This window comes from Miscanthus floridulus, chromosome 9, assembly GCF_019320115.1.
Source record: "Miscanthus floridulus cultivar M001 chromosome 9, ASM1932011v1, whole genome shotgun sequence".
In the NCBI taxonomy this organism is placed as follows: domain Eukaryota; kingdom Viridiplantae; phylum Streptophyta; class Magnoliopsida; order Poales; family Poaceae; genus Miscanthus; species Miscanthus floridulus.
Window position 1 is genome coordinate 115,027,779 of NC_089588.1, and position 24,518 is coordinate 115,052,296.

The window sequence follows — 24,518 nt, forward strand, 5'->3', positions numbered from 1 at the left end:
AGTGCTAACACCCTTGAAAATGTTTGTGAAAATATGCTAACACACATGTGCACAAGGTGATACACTTGGTGGTTGGCACATTTGAGCAAGGGTTAGGAACTTCACCAGTGGAGTGTTCGCCCGTAGAGTGCGGACAGTCTGACGGTGCCACCGACGCCCTAGACAGAAAAGACGGAGGTCACTGTAAGTGACTGGACGCTGGTCTTGGTTGGACCGGCGTGTCTGGTCAGTGGCAGCAGAGGGCGCGCATCGTTGGTCTCTGATCGAACGCTGGGTCACTCAATGACCGAACGCTGATAGGGTGCATCTAGTCCTGCTGACGTGGCAATGGACAGAGGAGTCGCCGAGTGACTGGACGCTGGGTGTGTCCGGTCATGAAAAGTCATCTCTGGATGCTTACTGGAAACGACCGGATGCTGGGGTTCAGCATCCGGTCACTTTGAGCTGCTGCGTCCGGTCATCACTTGACCGTTGAGATCGGGTGATCAACATTTGAAGAGAGGGGACACATGGCACGCATCGCATGATCGGACGCTGGGGTCTAGCGTTCGGTCAATATGACCGGAGCGTTCGGTCACCCCATGTTGTGCCCAGTGAAGGGGTACAACAACTCTATTTCATGGGGGCTTCTATTTAAGCCCCATGGGCAGCTCAAGCTCACTCTCTTGGCCATTTGCATTGACATAGCAACCTTGTGAGCTTAGCCAAAGCCCTCCCACTCATCTCCATCATTGATTCATCATCTTTGTGAGATTGGGAGAGAATCCAAGTGCATTGCTTGAGTGATTGCATCTAGAGGCACTTGGTGCTCGTGTTTTGCTATAGGATTCACTTGTTTCTCTTGGTGGTTGCCGCCACCTAGACCGCTTGGAGCAGTGAGGATCATCGAGCGGAGGTTGGTGATTGTCTCCGGCTCTGATCGTGGTGATTGTGAGGGGTTCTTGACCTTTCCCCGGCGGAGAGCCAAAAGGTACTCTAGTGGATTGCTCGTGGCTTGTGTGATCCTCATCTTGTATTGGTTGTGAGGCACCCTATTGAGGGTTTAGCGTGTGATGCCAATTAGCGCGTGAACCTCCAAGTGAGTGAATCGCCACAACAAGGAGTAACTTGCCAGCTAGCAAGTGAACCTCGGTAAAAAATCATTGTGTTCATCATTTGATTCCGAGGTGATTAGTCTTCATTGGTATTCATTCTTGTAATTGATTAGGTCCTTCCTTGACACGGCGGTATAAACAAATTGCTCATTCTCTTTACTTTACCGCAAACTAGTTGTCAAGCTCTTTAGTGTAGCTAGTTGTGAGAGCTTGTTAGTTTGGTTAGTGTGGCTCTTTAGTTAGCCTTTGAGAGCACATTAACTTAGTGTAGTGTCATAGCTTTTGTGTGGATAGAAACTATATAAAAACTAGAATTGTGGTAGGTGGCTTGCTATTTTAGTAGGCTAGCGCAACACTTACTTTGCCTCATAATTATCTAACTGGTTTGTTAAGTGTTGTTGTAGAAATTTTTAATAGGCTATTCACCCCCTCTAGCCATTAGGACCTTTCAATGGTGTGCTTGAAGGACATAAGTGTTTATACTGGTTTGGGGGGAATGTCCCTACATCCAGTTTGAGGCTGCTCGTGTTACCGGCACTTGTTTGTAGTAGGGCTTACAAACAGGAGAGAGAGGGAGAAGGTCCCAAGTCTCTGATGGAAGGATCGAATGGAGTTGAGTCTAGTCGAACTCATTGAGCCATTGAGCCCTTAAGCCGCTTTGCCGTGCCCTGTAGACGATGACGGGGATGGCTCCACATCGTAGCCCTGTTCATCACTAGCACTATACGCGGGCGTCGTCAGCCAGTCATGGCGCCCCATTCCGTCCTGGCAGGCAACATGGTTAGTAGATACCTCTGTCGGAAGTCGTTCGGGGATTAGGTAGCATAGCACCGGCACACCCGACACTGTTGGCGACGTAAGTCCTCAGGTATGGCCCGTCGTGGCCGTGGGTCACGTTCGAGACGCGCCTACTCCTATTCTGGTGTCAGAAGTTTGACCCTAGGTTCATACTCTTAGACCCATAGTGGTTGGGGCGATACGGACCCCCGTTGGGTGAGGCGGAATCCCCCTTCGAGGGGTCTGGTGAGGCGAAGTCCGCGCTCGAGGGGTCGGACATGACGGAGCTCGCTCTCGAGGGGTCTGGCGAGATGGAGCACGCGCCCTCAGGATCGGGCGACATGGAGCCCGCACCCTCAGGGTCGGGCGACACGGAGCCAGCACCCTCGAGGACGGGCGAGACGGAGCCCGTACCTTCAGGGTCGGGCGCGACCAAAATACGCTCTTGACCGTCCAGGCGAGTTAGTGTTCGCGGCCATCAGCTTCCTTCTTACAGGTATCCCTAATATTGATACCCGACAAGATGGTTTCAACTAAAATCACAAACACTTGACAAATTTATTTTGTAACACAAGAGAGCCCCAAAACACTATTTTTGCTAAGTTAGGTGAAGGTTGGCAACTTGGGATGACAATGCAATAATTTAATGTCTAAGCATGTTAAGTGCTTAAAGTGAATTGCATAGTGGAAATTGAGCACAAGAGATAACCGAAAAAATTATCTTGTGGTATCGATGACTTGCGATCATCCCTAATCTACGTTGAGTTGGATATTCAAAGTTCAACCGCTCATCTCTTAAGGCACAACTTGATCTTGAGCCAGTTAGTACCAACTAGGGTGAAAAAAGGTACAGATATTTTTCGACGCATTCGAGACCGAATCCGTTTAGAGGGGTTTAGATCTCTTCATATCCGAGTCCGAATATTCAACATTCGATATTGTATCCATATCCGTATCCGAATACTCAAATCGCATATTTATGATGTCGATATATCCAATCTTATTCTATCTGTCATGGTTGATACTATCCGTATTCGAATCTGAATTCAAACAAAAATATAAAAATAAATGTAATATCATTGATATCCGTCCGTATCCGATCCGTTTTCATCCCTACCTTCATACCCCGATTCCAATAGAATTGTTTTTCATCGCTCTGGCGAGTGAGCACAAAATCTCATACAACCAACTCTGGGACAACACAATCTTCTTTGAAGTGCTCCATAGATCCACAAGCTCCGAGCCATCTAGCAAGGTGAACCTCTAAGAGTAACAAGCTAGTGACACTTGTTTAAAAATTATTTAGTGCCACAAAACTCACTCTTGATGCAATGCACTAGGATGCTCTCAATCTCACTAAAAATACAATCCAAAGCAAAGTGTGTGTGAGAGAGAGGTGGAAGAAGACTCAAAACATGTCAAGTAAGTTTCCAAATAGTCAAGAGACCTCTCCATGGCATGAGAGGTATACATTTAAACAACACCCCGTCCCCCCAACCATTTTCTAGCTATGGCTATTTTGCAAAACATCCTCAATACAAAGGCTTGGATGGTTCAAAGTTTTATCCAGTGGCTATATTCTTGTGTCAAATCATTGTTAGAGTCGACAGTTGTAGAGTCGCAAACCATCCCCTTTACAATTACAAGGACCAGACCGTCCACGGTTCAAAAATTCAAGTGTTCCAACAACTCCAACAACACAAAAATGATTTCTCGAAGAAAATGGCGTGCAGATCATCCGTCCACAGTTCATCCTACAACCCGCTCTAGCAAGTCATGCACTTCAGCTCAAACCTTAACACACACCTACGCAGACTGTCCATGGTTCAAAAATTCACGTGTTCCAACAACTCCAACAACACAAAAATGATTTCTCAAAGAAAATGGCGTGCAGATCATCCGCCCTAGGGGTGTGAAATGTCCACAATTCATCCTACAACCCGCTCTAGCAAGTCACGCACTTCAGCTCAAACCTTAACACACACCTACGGTTCTTCCGTCACAAGGCCAGGATTGTCCCTAACTCAATTGAAATTGTGTGAACTTCGTTAGTTGAGAATGGTGAAGACCCATGGCGCTGCACAGGACCCTCTCTCTGTCCTAAGATTTAACAGCCTGTTCGGGAGGCCGTATCGTATCGTGGATTATTTACTGCTGGCTGGTTTGGTGTGAGAAAAAAACATTGTTCCTGGCTGGAAATTTACGATCGTTTACGAGCAAGCGAACAGGCTGTAAGTATGTGTTTGGTTAGAGGCCCAAGTGGGGTGGGATGGGGTGAACCTGTTTTTACATATGTCAAATTGGGGACAAGTGAGAGACAGATCCATCCCAAAAAGAAAGTATTCCTGGATGTAGGTGAACCTATCCAAGGGAGAAGGATATTCGACTTTTTCCTCTTTCAGCGTTTGTTGTGGCAACGTGTTGAGGGCAACGCGGCTAGCGAGACAAGTGTGGTGCAACATCGTGTTGTAGGTGAGGCAGTTGACAAGGCAGGTGAGGCGGCAAAGCGTCAGCTAGTGAGGTAGCTCTAGGGTTGGCAGTTGGTATACAACAAAATGAGGAGTGACAGAGGCGCCGTGGAGGCAGGGATGGCAGAGGCACGTGGTGTGCAAAGGACGATTGAGGTATGACAGGAATGGGTAACAAGCGTGGGGCAGCACAGAGCTGAGCAAGAGTACTCCCGTCTATAAAAGAATACAATTCTCGTTTTATGAGAAGTCAAACTATTTAAACTTTGATCAAATTTATATAAAAAGATACTAATAATTATGATACAAAATAAGTATCATTAGAATAGTTATCGAATATATTTTTATAATAAATTTATTTAGAGACATAAATATTAATACTATTTACTACAAACATAATTAATCTTAAGCTACATTAAACGACACGATTCTCATAATTACATTCTTTCATGGGGAGCTGACCGGGGCCATACGGACAGCTTAGGTGGCAACGGACAGGACAGCAAAGGGAGTTTCTGCAGGCCCGCACGTATAGCTCAAAGCAAGGTGTACGAGGCGGAAGAAGAACAAGAAGATGATAGGTGAGGCCCACGTAATTCAGATGTGAGTGTATGACCCAAGGCTAACGGTGCCTAACAATGTGACGAAAAGGTGATCTATGCAAAAAAACTAAGATAAATCTATCTTTTCAACAAAATAAAAGAGAATAGAATGATCCTATCGGAAAATAGGCAGGCATCATCCCATACCATTTCGTCTCCAAACCAATCTGAAAATAAGTGCACATCCCACGATAGGTCAACTAATCTCAAGTTTAACCAAGTATATATAAAAAATATATTAATATTTATGATAACAAAGAAGTATCATTAGATTAATCATATCATATAGTAAACTCCGCCTATGGTGGGGCGCCTTTGGTGTCCCAGCATAGCAGGTCCCAAGCCCTGGTAAAGGAGGAGGGTTGTGTTAGGCGTGGCGAGCCAATGTAAAAACTTAGCCACTTAAATGGAGATGAAACCCGAAAGAAAATCGTTGGGGCGTAACCCTCTTAGCGACGCGCCATATCGGAACCCGGGTATGGTGTTAAATGGGCAAGGGCCGGGTCGTCACCCCCGTGACGCGCCATGTCGTGATCTGGGCATGGTGTCAAGTAACCAAGGATCGGGTCGTCGCTTCCTTAGTGGCGCGCTACATCGGCGCCCGGGTGTAGTGAAAAATGAGCAAGGGTCTTCGCATCAGAGTCGACGGGTGCGAAGGGTAAGGAAGCTAGTCGAACCAACTAGGATCCGTTTAGGTAGTTGGAATGTAGGGTCACTTACAGGTAAGTTAAGAGAATTAGTTGATACCGCGACTAGGAGGCGTGTAAATATATTATGCGTTCAAGAGACTAAATGGAAGGGTCAGAAGGCGAAGGAGGTGGACAATACAGGTTTCAAGCTTTGGTACACAGGGACAGTCGCGAATAGAAATGGAGTAGGAGTTTTGATTGATAAGAGCTTCAAGAATGGTGTGGTGGGAGTGAGAAGGCAAGGAGATAGGATTATCTTAGTCAAGCTTGTCGTTGGTGATATGGTCTTGAACGTAATTAGTGCGTATGCCCCCCAAGTAGGCCTCGACGAGAGTGCTAAGAGACAGTTCTAGGAAGACTTAGATGGCCTGGTTAGAGCTATACCTAGTAGTGAGAAGCTTTTTATAGGACGAGATCTTAATGGGCATGTAGGTACTACAAGCGCAGGTTTCGAGGCAGTTCATGGAGGTTTTGGGTATGGTAGTAGGAATCAGGAGGGGGAGGAAGTTCTGGACTTCGCGGTAGCTTTTGACCTGATGATAGCCAACACTTACTTTAGAAAGAGAGAATCTCATCTAGTGACCTTCAGTAGCGGACAACACTGTAGTCAGATTGACTTTGTCCTCGCAAGAAGAAAGGACAAATGAGCATGCTTGGATTGCAAGGTGATACCAGGGGAGTGTGTTGTTTCTCAACATAAGCTTTTGGTGGCAGATTTTCGTTTTCAGGTGCGTGCCCGTAGGGATAAACAAGCTAAGATTGAAAGAACAAAGTGGTGGAAACTGAAAGGGGAGACGTCAGAGGTATTTAGGGAAAGGGTTATCAAAGAGGGCTCTTGGAAGGAAGAAGACGACATAAACAATATGTGGGACAAGATGGCAACCAACATTCGGAAGGTAGCCTCAGAGGTGTGTGGAGTAACCAAAGGAAGGGGACGCGAGGCTAAAGATACTTGGTGGTGGAACGAGGAAGTCCAAATGGCTATTAAGGAGAAGAAAGAATGTTATAGACGCTTGTATCATGACAGGAGTGTGGACAACATAGAGAAATACAAGGTGGCAAAGAAGACTGCAAAGCGAGCTGTAAGTGTGGCAAAGGGTAGAGCATACGAGGATCTTTACCAACATTTGAGTACGAAGGAAGGAGAGAAGGACATTTATAGGATGGCTAGGGTTCGTGAGAGAAAGACACGGGACTTCAACCAAGTTAAGTGCATTAAGGATGAAAGGGAGCATCTCTTGGTAAAGGAGGATGAGATCCGACATCGATGGCAAGAGTATTTTGACAAATTATTCAATGGTGAGAATATGGACACAACCTTTCAGTTGGATGACTCTTTTGATGACACCAATAGGCGCTTTGTGCGGAGAATCCAAGAATCTGAGGTCAGAGAGGCGTTGAAAAGGATGAAAGGAGGTAAGACGATGGGACCGGATGGTATCCCAATCGAGGTGTGGAGATGCCTCGGGGACATAGCTGTAGTATGGTTGACCAAGTTGTTCAACCATATTTTTCGATCGAACAAGATGCCTGATGAGTGGAGGAGAAGTATATTGGTACCGATCTACAAGAATAAAGGAGATATTCAAAGTTGTACAAATTACCGGGGAATTAAGTTGATGAGCCATACTATGAAGCTATGGGAGAGAGTTATCGAGCATCGCTTGAGAGCAATAACGCGGGTCTCTATGAACCAATTTGGTTTCATGCCCGGAAGGTCAACCATGGAGGCAATTTTCTTAATAAGACAAGTTATGGAGCGGTATAGGGAGAAGAAGAAGGACCTACACATGGTTTTTATTGACTTGGAGAAGGCTTATGATAAAATACCAAGGAATGTTATGTGGTGGGCTTTGGACAAACATAAAGTCCCAACGAAGTACGTCGGGCTCATTAAGGACATGTACAACAATGTTGTGACTAGAGTTCGAACAAGTGATGGAGACACAGATGACTTTCCGATTAGGATAGGACTACATCAAGGGTCAGCTTTGAGCCCTTATTTGTTTGCTTTAGTGATGGATGAGGTCACAAGGGACATACAAGGGGACATCCCTTGGTGTATGCTTTTCGCGGACGATGTAGTGCTAGTTGATGAAAGCCGGACAGGAGTGAATCAGAAACTGGAGTTATGGCGGGAGACTTTGGAGTCCAAAGGTTTTAGACTTAGTAGAACTAAAACTGAGTATATGAGATGTGACTTCGGCACTACTACTCGGGAGGAGGAAGATATTAGTTTGGAAGGTCAAGTAGTGCCTAGGATGGATACCTTTCGATATTTAGGATCAATGCTACAGAGGGACGGGGATATTGATGAAGATGTTAGCCATAGAATCAAAGCAGGGTGGATGAAGTGGCGGCAAGCGTCTGGTGTCCTATGTGACAAAAGGGTACCACAGAAGCTAAAAGGCAAGTTTTATAGGACGGCGATTAGACCTGCTATGTTGTATGGTGCAGAATGTTGGCCTACGAAAAGACGACATATTCAACAGCTAAGTGTCGCGGAAATGCGTATGTTGCGTTGGATTTGCGGGCATACAAGAAGGGATCGAGTTCGGAACGATGATATACGTGAGAGATTAGGGGTAGCGCCAATTGAAGAAAAGCTTGTCCAACACCGGTTGAGATGGTTTGGACATGTGCAACGGAGACCTCCAGATGCACCGGTGCGTAGTGGAATCCTAAGTCAGGATAGTAACGTGAAGAGAGGCAGAGGAAGACCGAAGTTGACTTGGGTAGAGGCAATAAAAGGAGACTTGAAAGGATGGAATATACCCAAAGACTTAGCCTTAGATAGGAGTGCTTGGAAGACAGCTATTCACGTGCCTGAACCTTGATTGTTTCTGTTGGGTTTCAACTCTAGCCTACCCCAACTTGTTTGGGACTTAAAGGCTTTGTTGTTGTTGTTGTTGTAAACTTATTTAGAAATACATGTCAAAAGTATTTTCTACAAAGGGAGTCAGCACCTAAGTGCAAATCATGTACAGTGCCTAAGCAATTAGATGCAGCTCCCCGTGGACTGATGTCCTCGTCAAACTGATGTTAGTGCCAGCCCACTGTGCTGCTTGAATTTGTCGTCCAAAGTCTGGGAATCATCACCAGCAATCTGCGGTACTGCACGCATCCTCTCAGCTATTGCTACCTGAAATTACATGTTCTGGTTAGGATGTGCAAAAGCAGAATGAGAACATCCTACATTCATTATTCTCCGCCTTCATCAAGAGTTCAAGACATCCAATGTAAGAGGGAAAATTTCTGAAATGTACCTGATGGGCCAGGGACCCCTTTGTGGCTGCTTGTTCCCTGTTGAGAGACCTTCAAGGATCGTAGTTTGACGGCGGAAGACCTGATCGTGTTGATTAAGGGCTGATCTGCATCGCCGTCGCTGTCTTCATCTTCACCATGACCCTGATGGTCAGATGCACTGATAGACTCCTCGCCACTAGAATTGTGCCCTTCATCTCTAAAAAGTTTCTTCCCACGTACATCCCGAGCACTGTGTAGATCTGGTGCATCTGGCACATCTCTAACTTTTCTTGGACGGCCCCGTCGCCTCACAGGTTTTTCCTCTTCCTCTAGATATGGACGGAGAAAAATCAGAGTATCAGGCACAATATCAAGACAAAAAGACGAGCACAGTCAACAAAGGAAAGTAGTTTAACACACCATGCAAAACCTCATTCTTCGCATGTTTATCACGTAGGTGCTCTACGAATGTAAAAAATGGGCGCCAAGCACCTTGATCTCCAACCATATTGGTATCTTGAGTCCTCTTCTCTACATCTGCCAGACTACAAGAAAAGTGATAGCTCAAATTAATAATTAGAAGCAAGCAAAGAACTAAGAAGCATGCAATCCAATAACCCATACATATCTGGAATATCTGACGACTGAAGTTTAGAAACAAATGGCAGAAGAGAAGCCTCAAGGAACGACAATTGATTTGGAAGATCGACAAAAGCAAAAGAAACACCATCTTGGATAATCTTCAGGATATCTGACTTGTTTTTAATGCGAGCGGCCCCAACATAGGACCCTGCAAGACGACTAGCAAGATCTTGACATTCTGAATAAGACTTGCCAGTCAGGATTAGGTTTTCTCCGTCGTGAACATGGGCCATGTAACGTTCATATGCCTACATGGATGGAAAATATAGAAATATTTACTCATACACAAACTCAAATGCAAATACCAAGATTAACTGGTACACTTATAGAAGCAATATTCTTAAATTCCAGTCAGGAAATATCTAAAACAATGAACCAAGAGTGAAAACCACGCTGACAAAAACAAGCTAAAGGAGGCATAAGTACTCTCACCAGTAAAATAGAATAAGGTGTCAATTTTTAATTCAGATCACTTGTATACTTAAACTAGAAATTCTAGAAAAAATCTTTGGTATAATCTTAGAGTTTAGTTGCAGATATTATGGGGTGATACTTCTTTGCCAGGACGGACCGGATAGTCATAGGAAATCAGTATAGATATTTCAATGAGATTAGCAGTTGCTGCTCTTCATCTTCAGTTTCACTTGTTTTATAGATAGCTGATGTACATCCATGACGATGCATGATCGACTGAGTTCTCCAAAGCAGTTACAGTATTATTTAATATTTCTTTGGGGGATTGGCTAATAATAATAAAATAACAACACTCTGTTTTTAAATATATGACGTTTGGAACAAGCTGATTAGTTCATAACTGCAGGAGAACAAATATCATTGTTCATACAAAAAAAAAGTTAAAAATAATTAATATCACTCATACATACTTATCGATATGTATTTTACATGCATAGTTACTAATAATAATCATTATATATTTACCCTTTTCAGCGCCTCAAAAAATAGAGCTCCCATGTCAAAGTTTGTGTTTTTCTTTAGAGAAGTAATTAGTTGTTTGATTATCTCTGTTGTACTTGCTCCATGAGATACATAGTGAGAAACAATCTCTGGACCAAGATAATCCTGCAAACAGAAGAGCAATGAAAATTTACTTGACTGGTTAAGGAACAATTAAAAGCAACCAATATTTTGCAAATAATGATTAATTGCCACAACTGTAGTTGGAAGTACAAAGCTTGAGAACTTTATCACAGGATGAAAATGCAGCACAAACCTTTGATACTGTATCAGCGAGCACTAGCTTTGCAGCTGCAATCATGACAGCATCCCTGTTTGTGTCTTCAATATATTCTTCATTTGCATCTTCATCTTCTGTTTCATCTGAGCACAGATATTTAATCAATTTAAATAATCAGAAAGAAAAAGTCCAAATTACTCCCCTTGAGTTTGTCATATGTCCAGATTACCCCCTAAACTTACATTTGGTTCAATTTACTCCCTCCAACTATTTCGGTTGGTCTAGTTTACCCCTTAACATGGTTTGTTATTTTTGTTTTTCCACGTATTAGTTGAGTCTTAATATCAACTTTTGTGATATGATAGAGAACATCATAAGTTATGTTAGAAAAATATATCTTTAACTTTTTGCCACTATTTTGATAGCTTAGGAAATTTAATAATAAATTAACACTGGAAATACAATATCGTATAAAACATAATGATGAATAATTCATAGGTGCATTTTTCTAATACAAAATACAATGTCCTCTATCATCTCACAAAATTTGAAACTAAAATATAATTTGTACATAGAGAAACAAAAAAAGAAAAAACACTTTTAGGTGTTAGTTGGACCAACTTAAATAGTTGGAGGGAGTAAATTGAACCAAATGTTAGTTTGAGGGGTTATTTGGACATAGGCCAAACTCGGAGGGAGTAATATGGACTTTTTCCTAATAAAAAACATAATAGACACATACTTAGTAAAACTGCTAAGATCATGAAAACACCCTATTTTGCAATTCAAGGCAGGAGTGTGTGTCCCATAGCAAGACCTGATATATTGAGCTGTTGTTCACATAGTTTCCAGAACTTCTGAACCATATCTGACTGTGGGAGATAACCCAGACTCTCTAGTCTTGTCGAAGAATATTTTGACTTCTTAAACAAGCACCACATCTCTGCAGTAATGATGCAGACCTAAAAACAAAACAAACTAATAAGTCAATTAGTCCAATCCAATGTAACCATGGAGATACACCAACATGTTCCTGATATTTTTTACGTTCAGAAATCACAAGACTTACTCTGCATGAAAGTACAGTGGTGCTCCTCCCCTCTTTCTGATAAGTGGGCAGTACCACTAAATAATAATAGAGTTGATCAAAAAGTGAGCTTTGCTTTGATAAAAGTTCATCAATACATGTTTCAGATGGGTTTTCACCATCAATTGCATGAAGGGACCAAGCTACTTGAAGGTGCATATTGAGGAGGAGAAAGCTCTTCACCTAAAATTGATGAAAACATCAGCTCAATGTGCTATCAATTCTGCAGAGATGAGAGCTAATCATCAAAAACAAAGTGTTCACACCTCATTATCCATATCCCTAAGATGAGCAAGGATTCGGTACATATCCTCAAATAAACTATCATTCTTGACAGGTTTTGACAGCTGAAGTTCATAAAGCCGCTTCAAATTAACCAAGAGGGAGTATTCATCATCACCTGCCTGTAATGACAATTGTATCGTATTACCCTCATTACTTCAGTTCAGGAAAAAATAGAATGAATAATGTGTACCTCTACTTCCTTGATTGCAGTTCTGACTTTCAAGACCAACTCATCTTCAAGATTCTTAAGTTTATTTTCAGCATAATCTTTAAGATCAGCCTGGCACTCGGTGTTACAGAAAATAATTGCCTTGATGCAAGATCTCAGTGGGCCCTTCTCACCATGTTTAAAGAAAGCATCTGCGATGAGATCTATGGCTGTCTTGAAATGCTGAACCAAATTCAAGAAATTATTAGCAACAAGTTCAGCAGAAGAGCATAAACAGAAGGAAAAAAAATATATAGCTTTGACACTGACCTTCTCTTGCCTTTTGTATGAATACAACTCAAGTTTCAAAAGAGTCATCATATCAACTAGGGGTGATATCTTAGCTTTGTCAGATATGAATTTTCTTAAAAGCTGTGGATACCTTGTCAATAAGGCACTTGTTATTTCACGCCTGCTATTTTCCAATAATTCCTGTAAATACTTTTATGTTTGAGTAATAGCACTAAAAAACATTGAACAAAGTCAAGCGTAAATTGATTTTTTTTAAAAACCATCGATGACATGAACAAAATATTTAACAAGGAGTTGATCAGGAAGAATCTGAAAATAACACAGATATAAGATGCAGCCTTCAAGGGTAAAGAACACTACATAAAGTAATTTAGTACAGATCCGTAGGATCTAAATACCTTTAACTAAAATAATTTTTCCACAAGATCAGAAAAAAAGAAGTTTGTATTCAATAAATTAGTTAATGTATTTACTGTTTAACAGTTAACTGATCCGGAGAAGCCTACCTATTCAGACACATTACATTCCAACAAGCTAGTGTTAGACTGTTAGCAGTTACAGCAGTAACAAGGGCTGTTCAAGGGTTAAGCTAACCCAACCCACCCAGACTGAACCGGACCAGACTGTTTATGCTGGTTACGACGGGTTGGGGTGGGTTAGTAGCAGAACTGTCAATATACACCAATGGGTTGCATGCTCAATCAAAATTACAGGGACCCTGCTCTCTTGCAACCAGCATACATGTCAGCCCATCTGCACCTAGAAGCAGACCGATTCAACCCTAAACCCAACACAGATGACAGTTACTCCCCAAATAGGCATACCCAGAACTCCTTAAAAGTAACCAGGTAGAGGTAAGGAATACTAAGAGATATCCTGAAGTTCAGAAAATTCACTTATACAACTAATATTACCTACATAATCATTTACCTATTCAAACAGAATATTTATTCCGGAACCAAATTGAAGACATTGTCAGTATTTAACAAAATTAAAGTAGTTTCTGAGTGGAATGCTTGAAGACCTATAATATCTCCCAAGCTGGTACTGGAATAAAGAACACTAATGAGGCAATGCCACAAACCATCAAGAATAGAACTACTAATCATCAGTGTTAGCAAGTCGTCTAGTCGATCCTAATCGCTATGGGATCGACCAAGCAACTAGTCACAATTAGTCATCAGCCAGGGCGATTAGTGGTCACTGGTCGGTCCTAGTTGTCCCCTAGGCATCCTTATATATATACCAGGACTAACATACCAAATATATACTAATATACTATATGTTCTAGAGCACAAATCTAGCATGAAGATAACTCTAGGGTGGTGGCTGTATGTACAGTTGCAAATTGGGCTGAAAAACATGAGCCGAAGTGGCCTAAGCCATCACAGATGTAGCCCATGTCCTACACTGCCCAGCAATTCCATTCTGTTTCTGGTTGTCCACCCCCTAGTCGACCAGGAGACTAATTGGCCTAATCGAGTTGTAGCCCCTAGTCGAGTCCAGGATACCAACTAGGACGATTAATCGTGATTAATTGGACAACTTGATAACACTGCCAATCATTAACAAATTTATTAAAGTGAAAATGAACCAGAAATGGACTAGACACCTTTTGGCCTTTATTGTAGTACAGCTTTCTGTTGTCCACTGCAGGAACTATTCTTTCCCCAACAGCCTTCCTTGCAGAGGCATGCAGCATGCGAACTAGATTTGTTCCATCCATGTCAGTAAGCTCAATTGCAGGATTTTCATCAAGAAGCACAGAAACTATACACCTCCAATCCTAAAAATCAAAATATTTCAGTTGCATCAGGAATGGCTCACTGACAACAATACATGATAATTCTTTTCAAGGATAAAGTTAATCAAATTTGTAGAGCATACTTTCATCGCCTTCATGTCATCCCAAATATCATCAATGACGTATGAACTGAGGACTGGGTCATCTGAAAATTCCCTAAGGATTTGCAGCATTCGACCAATATGGACCTCAGAAGGTTCATTTTCCCCATCTGGAATAAGAATATAATTAATAACTGACCAAGTAGTTTGATAGAACCCTACTTTGAAGTATAGAAAGCTTGTAGAAGAAAGTACCTCTAGCTCCGGGATGAGAGGTCTTGATGTTTTGTGCTATTAGGTGATCATAAACTAACTCACCAATCGCACGCCTAATCATTGGAGGCTCATCAATGAGAAGATCATATAGTGGGCCCAAATCATCATCACTCAACAGTTGATGCCTGGAAAAGAAAGAACAATATATATTTCATTTGTTTTAAGAACAAAAACACTGTTCTCATGGTACCTAGTGTAAGATGATTAAATGACTTAAGAAATAGCGTCTCTTAGTCATTACTAGATCATATAGTATTGTATGGACTTAATTTTCTACCAACAAAAATTAGGTTAGTCAAAGAGCCTAAATATTGTTTAAACTTAATTTTCAACAGATAAAATTAGTGCAGAGTTCAAAAGGTTTGAATAAGCATCATGTAACTGTTAATCGAACATGAAAGAGCTATACTGGTTCAAAGAATTCATTGGCAAGCCAAACCATCAAAGACTGTAGATCCCGAACCTTGACCTAGTCACCTAGCTTATGAATGTGCAGGCAAAATAATCAGCAAACTAGATAAGAAGGGTGCAAAAGAGTATATCTTGCAAAAACACACCTCAGCAATTGCTTGATCAACCCTATAGCTGACACAGCTACTGAAACATCAATATCATCAGCAAGCTGGATCATCCTGGTGTAAAACCTCTCAGTAAAGAGACCAAGAGAAGGTATGTTATCATCCACTTCATAAAGACTTTGCAAGGCAAGAATGGAAGTCCTCCTAACTCCAGCATTCTACATTGATGGAATGCACAAAATAAAGTCTTCATTGTCACAGACGCATAGAAGCTTTAGTAAGCTAAAAAACAAATGAACTTAATATCTGTTACCTTGTCATTTAGTGTCCACCCAAGATACTTCAAATATATATCTTGCAAAAAAAGTGATGGATAGGAGACAACCCAAATACCTAGAGATCTGATACAGGACATCCGGATCTCAGGATCAACATCACGATAACGGTGCATGAATAACCTACATGTGACAAGTAGAAATTCAGCAGACACAAAAACCAACATAAATGCAGATACTTCTTTGAAATGAAGATGCAGGAGATCTGCCTATTATATACATATTAAAAAAATCAGGCTTCAAGCCCTGACAGGCAATGCAACACCGACATACATCACCACCAAGTATACTGAGGGCCCAAAGAGAAGATAACAAAACAATACCAACTAACAACAAATTTCCCAAAGCATACAGCAGGACAACCATATTGAAACATCAAATGCTTGCAACTTTATTTGGGCGCGTGTGAAATAATTTCATATGTAAAAAAAAGGGCGTACCTAGTGCTGAGAGCTCCCGCTCTGTGCGGGGTCTGGAGAAGGGTGTTAGTGGTACTAAGAAAAAAACAAATATGTATAGTAGAGTACAATTACACGTGTTTTGTACAAGGTCTCACCCGCCGAATATCTTCCGCATCAATTCCTCCAAGTATGTAATGTTTGCATGAGTAAGGGCTAATCTATTGTTGAGAGATTCAATAAGTGGTCCATCACTTTGCTTTTTCTTCTCCGCATTCAGCTGCCTTTGAGTGGTCTCGCGTTGTCCGCTCAGAGTCTTAGCAACAGATATGAATGACGTTACAAGCTGGAGCCCAATCAATGAAGCTACTTGGCGATATACCCTTGGAGGAGCACTAAGATACACCAAGTAATAAGCATGTTAAATACATGCATACAGTGCAACGGGGCAGGGAGGGAGGGGGGAAGTAAGCCCAAATTACCATGACAGAGCAACCACATAGTCTTTGATTTTTTGGAACAAGAGGTCATCAAACAATGGGCCATTCTGGCATTCAAGCACTAAGCTATCCCAAAAAGAAACCAGGTTCTCTTTGAAGTTTTTGAGATCCTTATGCTTTGAGTTGTAATTATCTTCCACCAGACCCTAATTTCAAGTTAAGGTATCGCAAATTCACTCAAAAGAAAACATACATATTAGTTTGAGCGGAGGGCAATACACATGATACGGTCAATATGAATATTGGACAATCAATCAGATTACAGACGATGATTCTCTGTTCACTCTTCTGAACAAGTCACAAAAGGATACTTTCCTAGCTAGGTCAACAAGAGACACCACAATGTCATCCACATCAGACTCGCGAAGGTAGTCAGGATAAATCTCATGCTTGGCACCACAAGCCTGCCATAATAAGATTCATAGGTTTATCAACTAATGCAGCAGGAGAACCAAGACCAAAAAACACAAAAAAATCAGTGCTAGTACCTCAAATAGCATTGTTAAAATCTGAAACGTCACCGAATTTTTCTTTGACTCGTAATCCTCAACCAACCTTTTGACAGCATGGCTGATCAGCCTGCCATTATGTTTGATAATATCTGCAAGTTGCAAGATAGTACGAATTAAAAAAATTCATACAGGTGAAAGATTATATAGTTACTAAAAGAGATTTAGTTCAGGCATGTTCCAATTAGTTATATCCCTTAATAAACGCTCAAATGGTAACCAGTAAACTGGTCAGCTGAAGCCTTCTTACTAGAATACCCTGCTCATCATGTGTAAGTGGGACATGGTAGAACTAGGTCCAGGGCTACCATATTGGCTGGGATTTTAAATACTAACTCTAATGTTTTCCAAGGGAGCCTCGGTACCATTCTCTACCATGAACCGATATGCTTCATCAGAACGGGGGAGAGCGAGCGAGAGAGAGAGAGGGCGTGGACGGGTCACAGACCGATGAGTGGCTGGTCCTCCAGGGACGCGGCGGCGGCGGCGGAGGCGGCGCGCTTCCGCTTGGACTGAGGCGGCGCGAGCCCATCCGCCTCGGCCACATCCTCGAAGTCCGCGTGGTGGTACTCCTCCCGCGGCCGCGGCGGGCGGCCTCGGCGCTTCTGCAGCACGAACCACACACCCACAAAACAAAATTCAGCCAAACACACTGGTAGGAATCGCAGCTAATACGGGGTCCGGCCAGCGCGGCGGAGACTTACCGGGCGGCGGAGCAAGGCGAGCGTCTCCTCCATTGGTGTTTGGATCTCGCGGCAGGGAAGTGGGCAAACCCTAGGAGAGGATTTTGGGGGGCCGTTTGGGAGGGGAAAATGGAAAAGAAGGCGAGCTGGCAGTCGAGATGGGCGTGGCCGTGTGCCTGCGTGGGTCGGGGTCGGACCGACGGAGCCACGAAGAGGGGAATGAGAAGACGTAAGCCTAGAGGTCTATTGAAATACGTCTTGCAGTCACGGATACGGAAAGATGTTATGGGTGAGATTTCTTGCCTTCTGGGTGCAAAACTGCAAATCAAGTGAGACACCATCTTCACTGAAAAAACTCGGTAGGTGTGTTTGGGATGACTACAGATCAGGAGAGAAACAAACTACACTGAAAAACGCCCAACGTAATGCAGGAAGGTCAGCTATTTGCTCTCATGTGTAATTTAGAGGCTATAGCTCCATTTAGATTGCTGGCTATCATGGGATTGAGAAGGCCAAGGGCTAAAAATGCCAAAGCCTTGATATAAAACATTGCATCAGTCGTAAACTTCTCATCAACAATCTCCTCTGCATAAGATCCTCCTGTGAATAATTTAAGCCTTTGATTTATCCTACTGTCAATTCTTTGGCGACCGTGTGACGCTAGGAATGGTGAAGTTTTTAGAAATGAAATCTCTTCTAGTCATTGTATTATAACCAAAGTCTCTGATGATCTTGTTGTCTGGCGCAAACGCCTGAGGCATGATCATGATGTACGCTGTACGCAGCCTGAACAATTGGCATCGCTACCTCCTGTCCTGTAATTCTCCTGTAAGCTTCAGTTAACTGGAGCCTTTGGTTCGTAATGGAATTTGGTGGGGAAGCTCTCCCCCCGTTTGATTTTTTTTTAAAAAGCATAATAATATTCACTCCAAAATGGATTGATAATTTACATATTGCTTAATCATAGATGGTACATATTTTGTGATCCAATATATAGAGAGTATTTTATATATAAATACAAATTCATTGTGAGATGTTGATATCCAGAACCGTATGGTCACTGGTCAGCCAACTAGCCTACATTATAGTATGTATATACAAGCTGAATCTACCACCTAGATCTACATCATTTAATTATATAATTAATACCTAAGCGAAGCTAATTTACAAAACTTCTGCTGAATTCACAGTCCCCAGGATACGCTGGTTTCAGTTCTCATTGCCAGGAAGCAGCGGCACGCTGCTCTCAGTCGGCGAACCAGGGACGAAGGGGACGAAGCCGCGGCCGCCAAACACGGGCCTCATGAAACTGTTGTCAAACTTGCGCCAGTAATAGTGGACCGACCGTGCCGGGCTCACTAGGAGCAAACGGAGGCTTGTCGGGCGGTGTAGGCTTATGCTATTCTCAAGATCCGGGAGACCAGGGCTGTTCGCGGCTAGCTGCTCAAAGAAAGACTTCGGGCTGGATGGTTCGGAAAGGGCGCTTGCTTCCCTGGATAGGTGCCTTGGTGGGATCAAGAGCCTGATCAGTGGCTTTGTCAGTAGCCCAAAGACCTGCATGAACAGAGAATAGTTGTTTGAGTCAGACCCATGTTGTAGCAGGAAAAGGAATGCCTCTATCACAAGTCATGTTCTTATGTCTGGTATTTGTCTGCAATATAAGTTTGAAAATCAACCTAGCTTGTTATATTGTGTGTAATCTATCTATAGGCATTGGAGGTTGAGAAAGAACTTACAATTGTGCTGAAAAAAACAACACTGATTGTGCTTGTGATCATGATAGCATTGCTAGGTTGTTGCGTATGGCCTGATCTTGTGAACTGCAGAATAGAAAACCAGCTGTTACATCAAAAGCATTAACAACAGACAATTGAACACTTAACACTCCAGACCTTGTGAGGCCAATGTATTGAGGCATATATAGGCAAGAAAAGGAAAGAAAACCAAACCACTAGTGAACAATTTAATTTACATAAATGCGCAGATGGCATTCGAATAAATTGGGCTTCATTATTACAGTAAATGGACAAAGTGTGAATATTTTTTAAGGAATTATCCTTCATCAATAGAACAAAGAGAGCTATAACGTGACATACTTCCTTAATCACATGTGTCAATTTTATGGACACAACAAGAGTTCAAGATATGCTAGTATAATATGTTTTGGGTTCTAGGAAAATGATTATGTAAGTGGTATGTGTGTGTGTGTGTGAAGGGCGGGCCTGGTGTAAGCGGTAGAGTCTTACCGCCTGTGACCGGAAGGTCCCGGGTTCGAGTCGCGGTCTCCTCGTATTGCACAGGCGAGGGTAAGGCTTGCCACTGACACCCTTCCCCAGACCCCGCACAGAGCGGGAGCTCTCTGCACTGGGTATGCCCTTTTTTATGTGTGTGTGTGTGTGTGTGTTTCTGGGTTGAGGTGCTAAGAGTGTTTTCCATTCTTCCTCTCCCTTCTACATATTATCCTCTCTTAATGAAATAATGCACTGTCCTGCATGTTCGAGAAATAAAAAGTTGTGACAGAAAAGCTAGATGTTGATATACAACATGCCAAGCTTTAGCCTGATCTGCGCCTATGTTACTTTCAAGAGGGAGCAACTCAACTATGGTAGGAACTAAAATATATGTGAATGTTACACAAACACATAAAAAAATTAAGTTTCCCCAATTTACTAAAAACCAATTTCAACATTGTTTCTTTGAATCACCTGTTTGAGGACCAGGTAACTCACTGATTAGGTTTTAAATCTATGATTATAACATCAAAGAACACTTGCAAGGTTTAATGTTGCAGCTTCAGTTTAAATACATTTAAAGAGACTATTTCTATAAACTTTGTAAAAGTTAGAGAAGTTTGACCTAGTATAACAAAAATTACCTATGTTTTGGAATGGACGGAGGACACAAAAGCTAAGCATTTCCAGTCCAAAGCTCAAATCAAGTGGACCAAACAGAAGATTTACCTTATTGTAAGCCAACGCAATGGACACAGCACCTCTCATGAGACCCGCCCACCAAACAATAACCTGAATGATCAATATCATGTATAAGGAACATAACAACTGTTTCAAGAGGACAAAAGAAGTTAAGATGTTGCTAAGTTAAAGACTCACCTGCTGCCTAAAAGATATCTTTCCATTTGGAGTTTTTTTGGTCAAATTTGATAGAAAGGATAGTGGGAAAACGAAAGCAGCTCTTGAAACCAGCACCAAGGCTAAAATGGTGGAGCTCAAAGCAATAGACTTTACTGGGCTGCACATGACAGAAAACACAGATTAAGAAAAAAAAATCTTCTACTTGAGCAGTGAAGATTGAGAAAGAGGGAGAGAGCATGCCTATAAGTTTGACTGACAATCTTCCACTTCTCTATATCCAATGCATCCATGCCAACATAGAGAAACAGAAAAGTCTCGGCAATAAATGACAATGTTGCAAAGGCATGCCTGTGGTCCATTCAATGGTATATTAGTATAAGCATGACCATAGAATACATGATCAAAGGCAAATGTCCACACAGAAGCTATGAAGCTACTTACTTGGTTGTGACCCTGGAACTTTCTGTTACATTGTGCCAGGTATAGTGTGACATTACGATACCGCAGAAGAACACTGTGAGAATGCCACTCAAATCAAGCAACTACCAAAAAAAGGCAACCCGTCAATAACTGTTCACAGCTGTAATTGCTTTTCTGAAATACACAATATCTACAGAGGTTAAGAGTACAGGACGCTCACTTCGGCTAGCATGTAAGATAAATAAGCCATTAGCATCATAATGGAAACTTCGCGATCAGTTGAGTGCCTGGGGTGCATGTCAAATCAGAGGAATATATAAGTTGTGGAAATGTCATCAATTTCAATTAAACAAATCATGTTGTGTCAAGTACAAACCTGCCAAAGTACAACTTCTTAATAATATAAGCACTAAGAAGTCCAGACTGCAGCCAAAACGCATGTCAGTAAAGAATAAACTTAGGCAAAGCTAGAGGTGGAAGCAGCATATAACTTACAGCTACTCCAAGAATGGTGCTGGTGCCGAACAGATAAAGGAAACTGCCAATAAAGTTCAGTAATTTGGCACCACTGATATTTCCAAGATCAAAGTTCTGGATTGCATTGAACAACACAACAGAAGTTGCGTCATTGACAACACCTTCACCAAACACGAGGCTGTACAAGAAGGGTGTCTCATCTTGGCTTAACACCTGCAAGGTGCAAACCGAGTCTGTGGCCGAGAATATTGCCCCAAGTGCTGAAATTTAAGATATACAAGAGTCAGAAAGAAAGAACTGCATATGGGCAATGGAAGTGCTTATACTTTGCGTAATGAACTTACCGAGATAGTCTCCAAGCTCAAGTGCGCCAATATTAAGCCTTGATACTAGTCCTAGAGTGCCTGTGAGATCAAATGTGAGTTAAGGCAGGCAGAAACCCAGAAACTGACAATCATGATAAAAATGAAATTTGGGAGCAAACCTACCAAGGGATATCACAGTAAAAGAGATCAAAGTGCCAACTGCACCAAACAGTGTAATAGTAATGAAGTTTCGAAAGAACTGTTTCTTCTTCACTTGGAACCTAGCTTACACGGAAAAAAAGGAGAATTGTGAGTGAGTTATACATATAGGTTCTTAGTGCTAAATATTCAGTAAATTATACATGGCAAATATCATCTACACTCTTAATGCAAAAACTCAGTGAATAATTGCAGATTTATATTTAATAGCACACCATAGTTGCTTTGCTACTGAAGTGTTTAGAAGAGGGAATGTTTTTTTGGATTTTAGCTCAGAAAGCTCCAAAGAGAAAACTTACGAAAGAGGTCCTAAAACAGTAACCAAATACATGTAATGCTCCTGTGTTAATTTTTTTTAACATAAACACCTAGAGCTCCGCCTTTCAATTAAGGATGCTCCGTGTTAATTAGAAGGAAAAGAAAGGGGGGAAATTCCAAGCACAGGGATGGCAGCAACAGCTCTCTTGAGCTAAAAATCTTATTAAAGTCATCGCAAATTTCTCAGTCACCAATGTGTCGCCCAGCTCAACTTCTTAACTGTCAGAATATTCTTTATTTGTCCTTTATGTAGGAAAAGCTGATAAATTTGTGACAGCAATCCTTTATGTAGGAAAAACTGATAAATTGTAACAACGAATAAAATAATGGCCTCCATAACGCTAGAACGTAGCATCAATTGCACGAATTCCATACCCTGCATTAAATATGATGGGCGGCAGCAGGTAAATAAAGAAGAGGTCCTCGCTGAACTGGAGCACGCGCGAGTGCTTCCCGCTGGACGCGAACAGGATCACCGCTCCAGTTCCCAGCCCCTGCAAAGCCACACGCATCGAACAGGCCACAATTACCCTCAATTCCCAACAGACAACATTGCAACACCAAGATCCCGGGACACAAGAACGAACTCAGGGCAATAGCGAAAAGGGAGGCGGTTGGACTCACGATGAAGAGCGCGGTGATGGACTCGTTCATCCAGCGGTTCTCCTCGAGGAGGTGGCCGACGATGATGCAGACGCACATGAGCGCCACGAACAGCCCCACCGCCGCGATGGAGGCGTAGTCTGCCGGCGGGTCGCCCAGCGCCATCGCCGCCTCAGCCCCCAGCAGCCCCATCGTCGCACCTCCCTCGGCCTCACAGCCTCGCTAGTCACCCCCAACCCTAGTAGCTTTACCACCGCCCCTACTACACCCGACCTAAACACTCGATTCCCTCTCGGCTTGCCTTTCAAGCAAGGCCGCCGCCCGCACGCAACCTGCTAGGCGGAAAAAGAGTCCCACCCAGCCCGGATTGTGTAGAGGATGGGCAATGGATCTGCTAGGCCGCCGGAATTGACGAAATCCGGCGCCTCTACGCGTGCGCGAGCGCCCGTGGTCAGGACTCTGGAGTCTGGAAGCTGGTGGACTGTGTGTGGAGGGGAAAATCAGGGGCAATGACGGAAGACGGATCCGGATGCGGAGATCCCGGCGCGGGCGGCGGGTATCGGAGGGAGGCTCCGCGAGGCGCTTCTCCGATTCGGGGAGGGTTTATCGGCGGGGCGGGTGTCGGGTGGCGCGCCACGGCGAACTCGTAGTCGGCGAGGAGGAGATACGATTCGAAGGTGAGATTTGTGCGGAAATTTTAGCACAGTAGGTAGCGCGTCCGTACGTGTACGGACAGCTAAAAGCATAAGGAAAATTAAATACCAACGTTAAAGTAACATTAATCTAAAAAGTAAAGTTCGTAGAATTAGCATAGTCATGGAGAACGCGGCGTCGCAGGCTCACAAACTCTAATGTATAGATCTTTTCGTGACGCGGCTAAGATAATATTTTATATCGGCACGAAGAAAACTCCGATATCTATTTCTTTCGTGCGCCAATAAATCCATGAATAAGTTCCGCCGCATCTTCATACCATCGTGTACACAAGTTCAAGTATATATATGTAAATATTAGTGCCTATTACATAGGCAATACTGCCAACAAAAGATTTGAAAATGTCAAAAAAAAACGAGGTGTTTTCCTATCCATATAGGAAATTTAAGCTATGGCCGTTATAATTTTAAATTCCCGTACATTGCCACATGAAAAAATGATACCTCGGTAACATACGTATGAGCAACGTGTTTTCCTATCCATAGCAAAGATTTTTTTTTTGCTTTATACTCATAAATTTTTCATTTTTGTTATCTCATAAAATTCACTTTTGTTTAAAATTTCTTCTATATACCTGTTTTGAATTTCCATGGCGTACAATCTTCCTCCACTTATACATAACGGTAGCCACTCATATTTCAGAAATTCGTAACAGAATGACAAAAACACTAACAACAAAACAATATACAAGGCCACCAATTCTTCCGGCGTAACAATGTGCTAGAACCTGATAGACACAAGGGAAAACATCTGGCTATAAT

At 42.5% G+C, this 24,518-nt stretch overlaps 2 protein-coding genes and 1 pseudogene across 2 annotated transcripts; 1 reads left to right on the forward strand and 2 right to left on the reverse strand.

The window, feature by feature from the left end:
- Window positions 1-5,237: 5,237 nt before the first annotated feature.
- On the forward strand, window positions 5,238-6,051 carry LOC136484158 (uncharacterized; annotated as a pseudogene).
- A 2,472-nt stretch (window positions 6,052-8,523) lies between these two features.
- LOC136484150 (sister-chromatid cohesion protein 3-like) lies at window positions 8,524-17,783 on the reverse strand. The gene is made up of 22 exons (XM_066481349.1): window positions 17,631-17,783; window positions 17,375-17,531; window positions 16,906-17,018; window positions 16,729-16,821; window positions 16,400-16,563; window positions 16,076-16,312; window positions 15,498-15,642; window positions 15,224-15,402; window positions 14,646-14,791; window positions 14,433-14,560; window positions 14,158-14,331; window positions 12,564-12,725; window positions 12,276-12,476; window positions 12,067-12,204; window positions 11,783-11,983; window positions 11,531-11,675; window positions 10,750-10,856; window positions 10,458-10,598; window positions 9,501-9,766; window positions 9,297-9,421; window positions 8,897-9,205; window positions 8,524-8,772 (listed from the first exon to the last, which is right to left on the reverse strand). The coding sequence occupies exons 1-22, from the start codon at window positions 17,661-17,663 to the stop codon at window positions 8,759-8,761; spliced, it is 3,378 nt and encodes a 1,125-aa protein (XP_066337446.1). The 5' UTR covers window positions 17,664-17,783; the 3' UTR covers window positions 8,524-8,758.
- Window positions 17,784-18,545: 762 nt separating this feature from the next.
- Window positions 18,546-23,693, reverse strand: LOC136484162 (sodium/hydrogen exchanger 1-like). Its single transcript, XM_066481364.1, has 13 exons — window positions 23,065-23,693; window positions 22,816-22,934; window positions 22,087-22,184; window positions 21,943-22,002; window positions 21,617-21,858; window positions 21,498-21,544; window positions 21,342-21,408; window positions 21,143-21,243; window positions 20,942-21,049; window positions 20,720-20,858; window positions 20,570-20,632; window positions 19,346-19,429; window positions 18,546-19,163 (listed from the first exon to the last, which is right to left on the reverse strand). The coding sequence occupies exons 1-13, from the start codon at window positions 23,233-23,235 to the stop codon at window positions 18,819-18,821; spliced, it is 1,644 nt and encodes a 547-aa protein (XP_066337461.1). The 5' UTR covers window positions 23,236-23,693; the 3' UTR covers window positions 18,546-18,818.
- Between the last annotated feature and the right edge of the window lie 825 nt (window positions 23,694-24,518).

Coding starts and splice junctions, on each gene's coding strand:
- LOC136484150 (XM_066481349.1), bottom strand. CDS start 17,663: ATGGAGGAGACGCTCGCCTTGCTCCGCCGCCCG. Junction 14,561..14,645: donor CTCTCATCCCGGAGCTAGAG/GTACTTTCTTCT, acceptor TTCTTATTCCAG/ATGGGGAAAATGAACCTTCT. Junction 10,857..11,530: donor ACAACAGCTCAATATATCAG/GTCTTGCTATGG, acceptor ATCTGTGCTCAG/ATGAAACAGAAGATGAAGAT.
- LOC136484162 (XM_066481364.1), bottom strand. CDS start 23,235: ATGGGGCTGCTGGGGGCTGAGGCGGCGATGGCGCTGGGCGACCCGCCG. Junction 22,003..22,086: donor TTTTACTGTGATATCCCTTG/GTAGGTTTGCTC, acceptor TTGATCTCACAG/GCACTCTAGGACTAGTATCA. Junction 20,859..20,941: donor ATTGTCAGTCAAACTTATAG/GCATGCTCTCTC, acceptor TGTCATGTGCAG/CCCAGTAAAGTCTATTGCTT.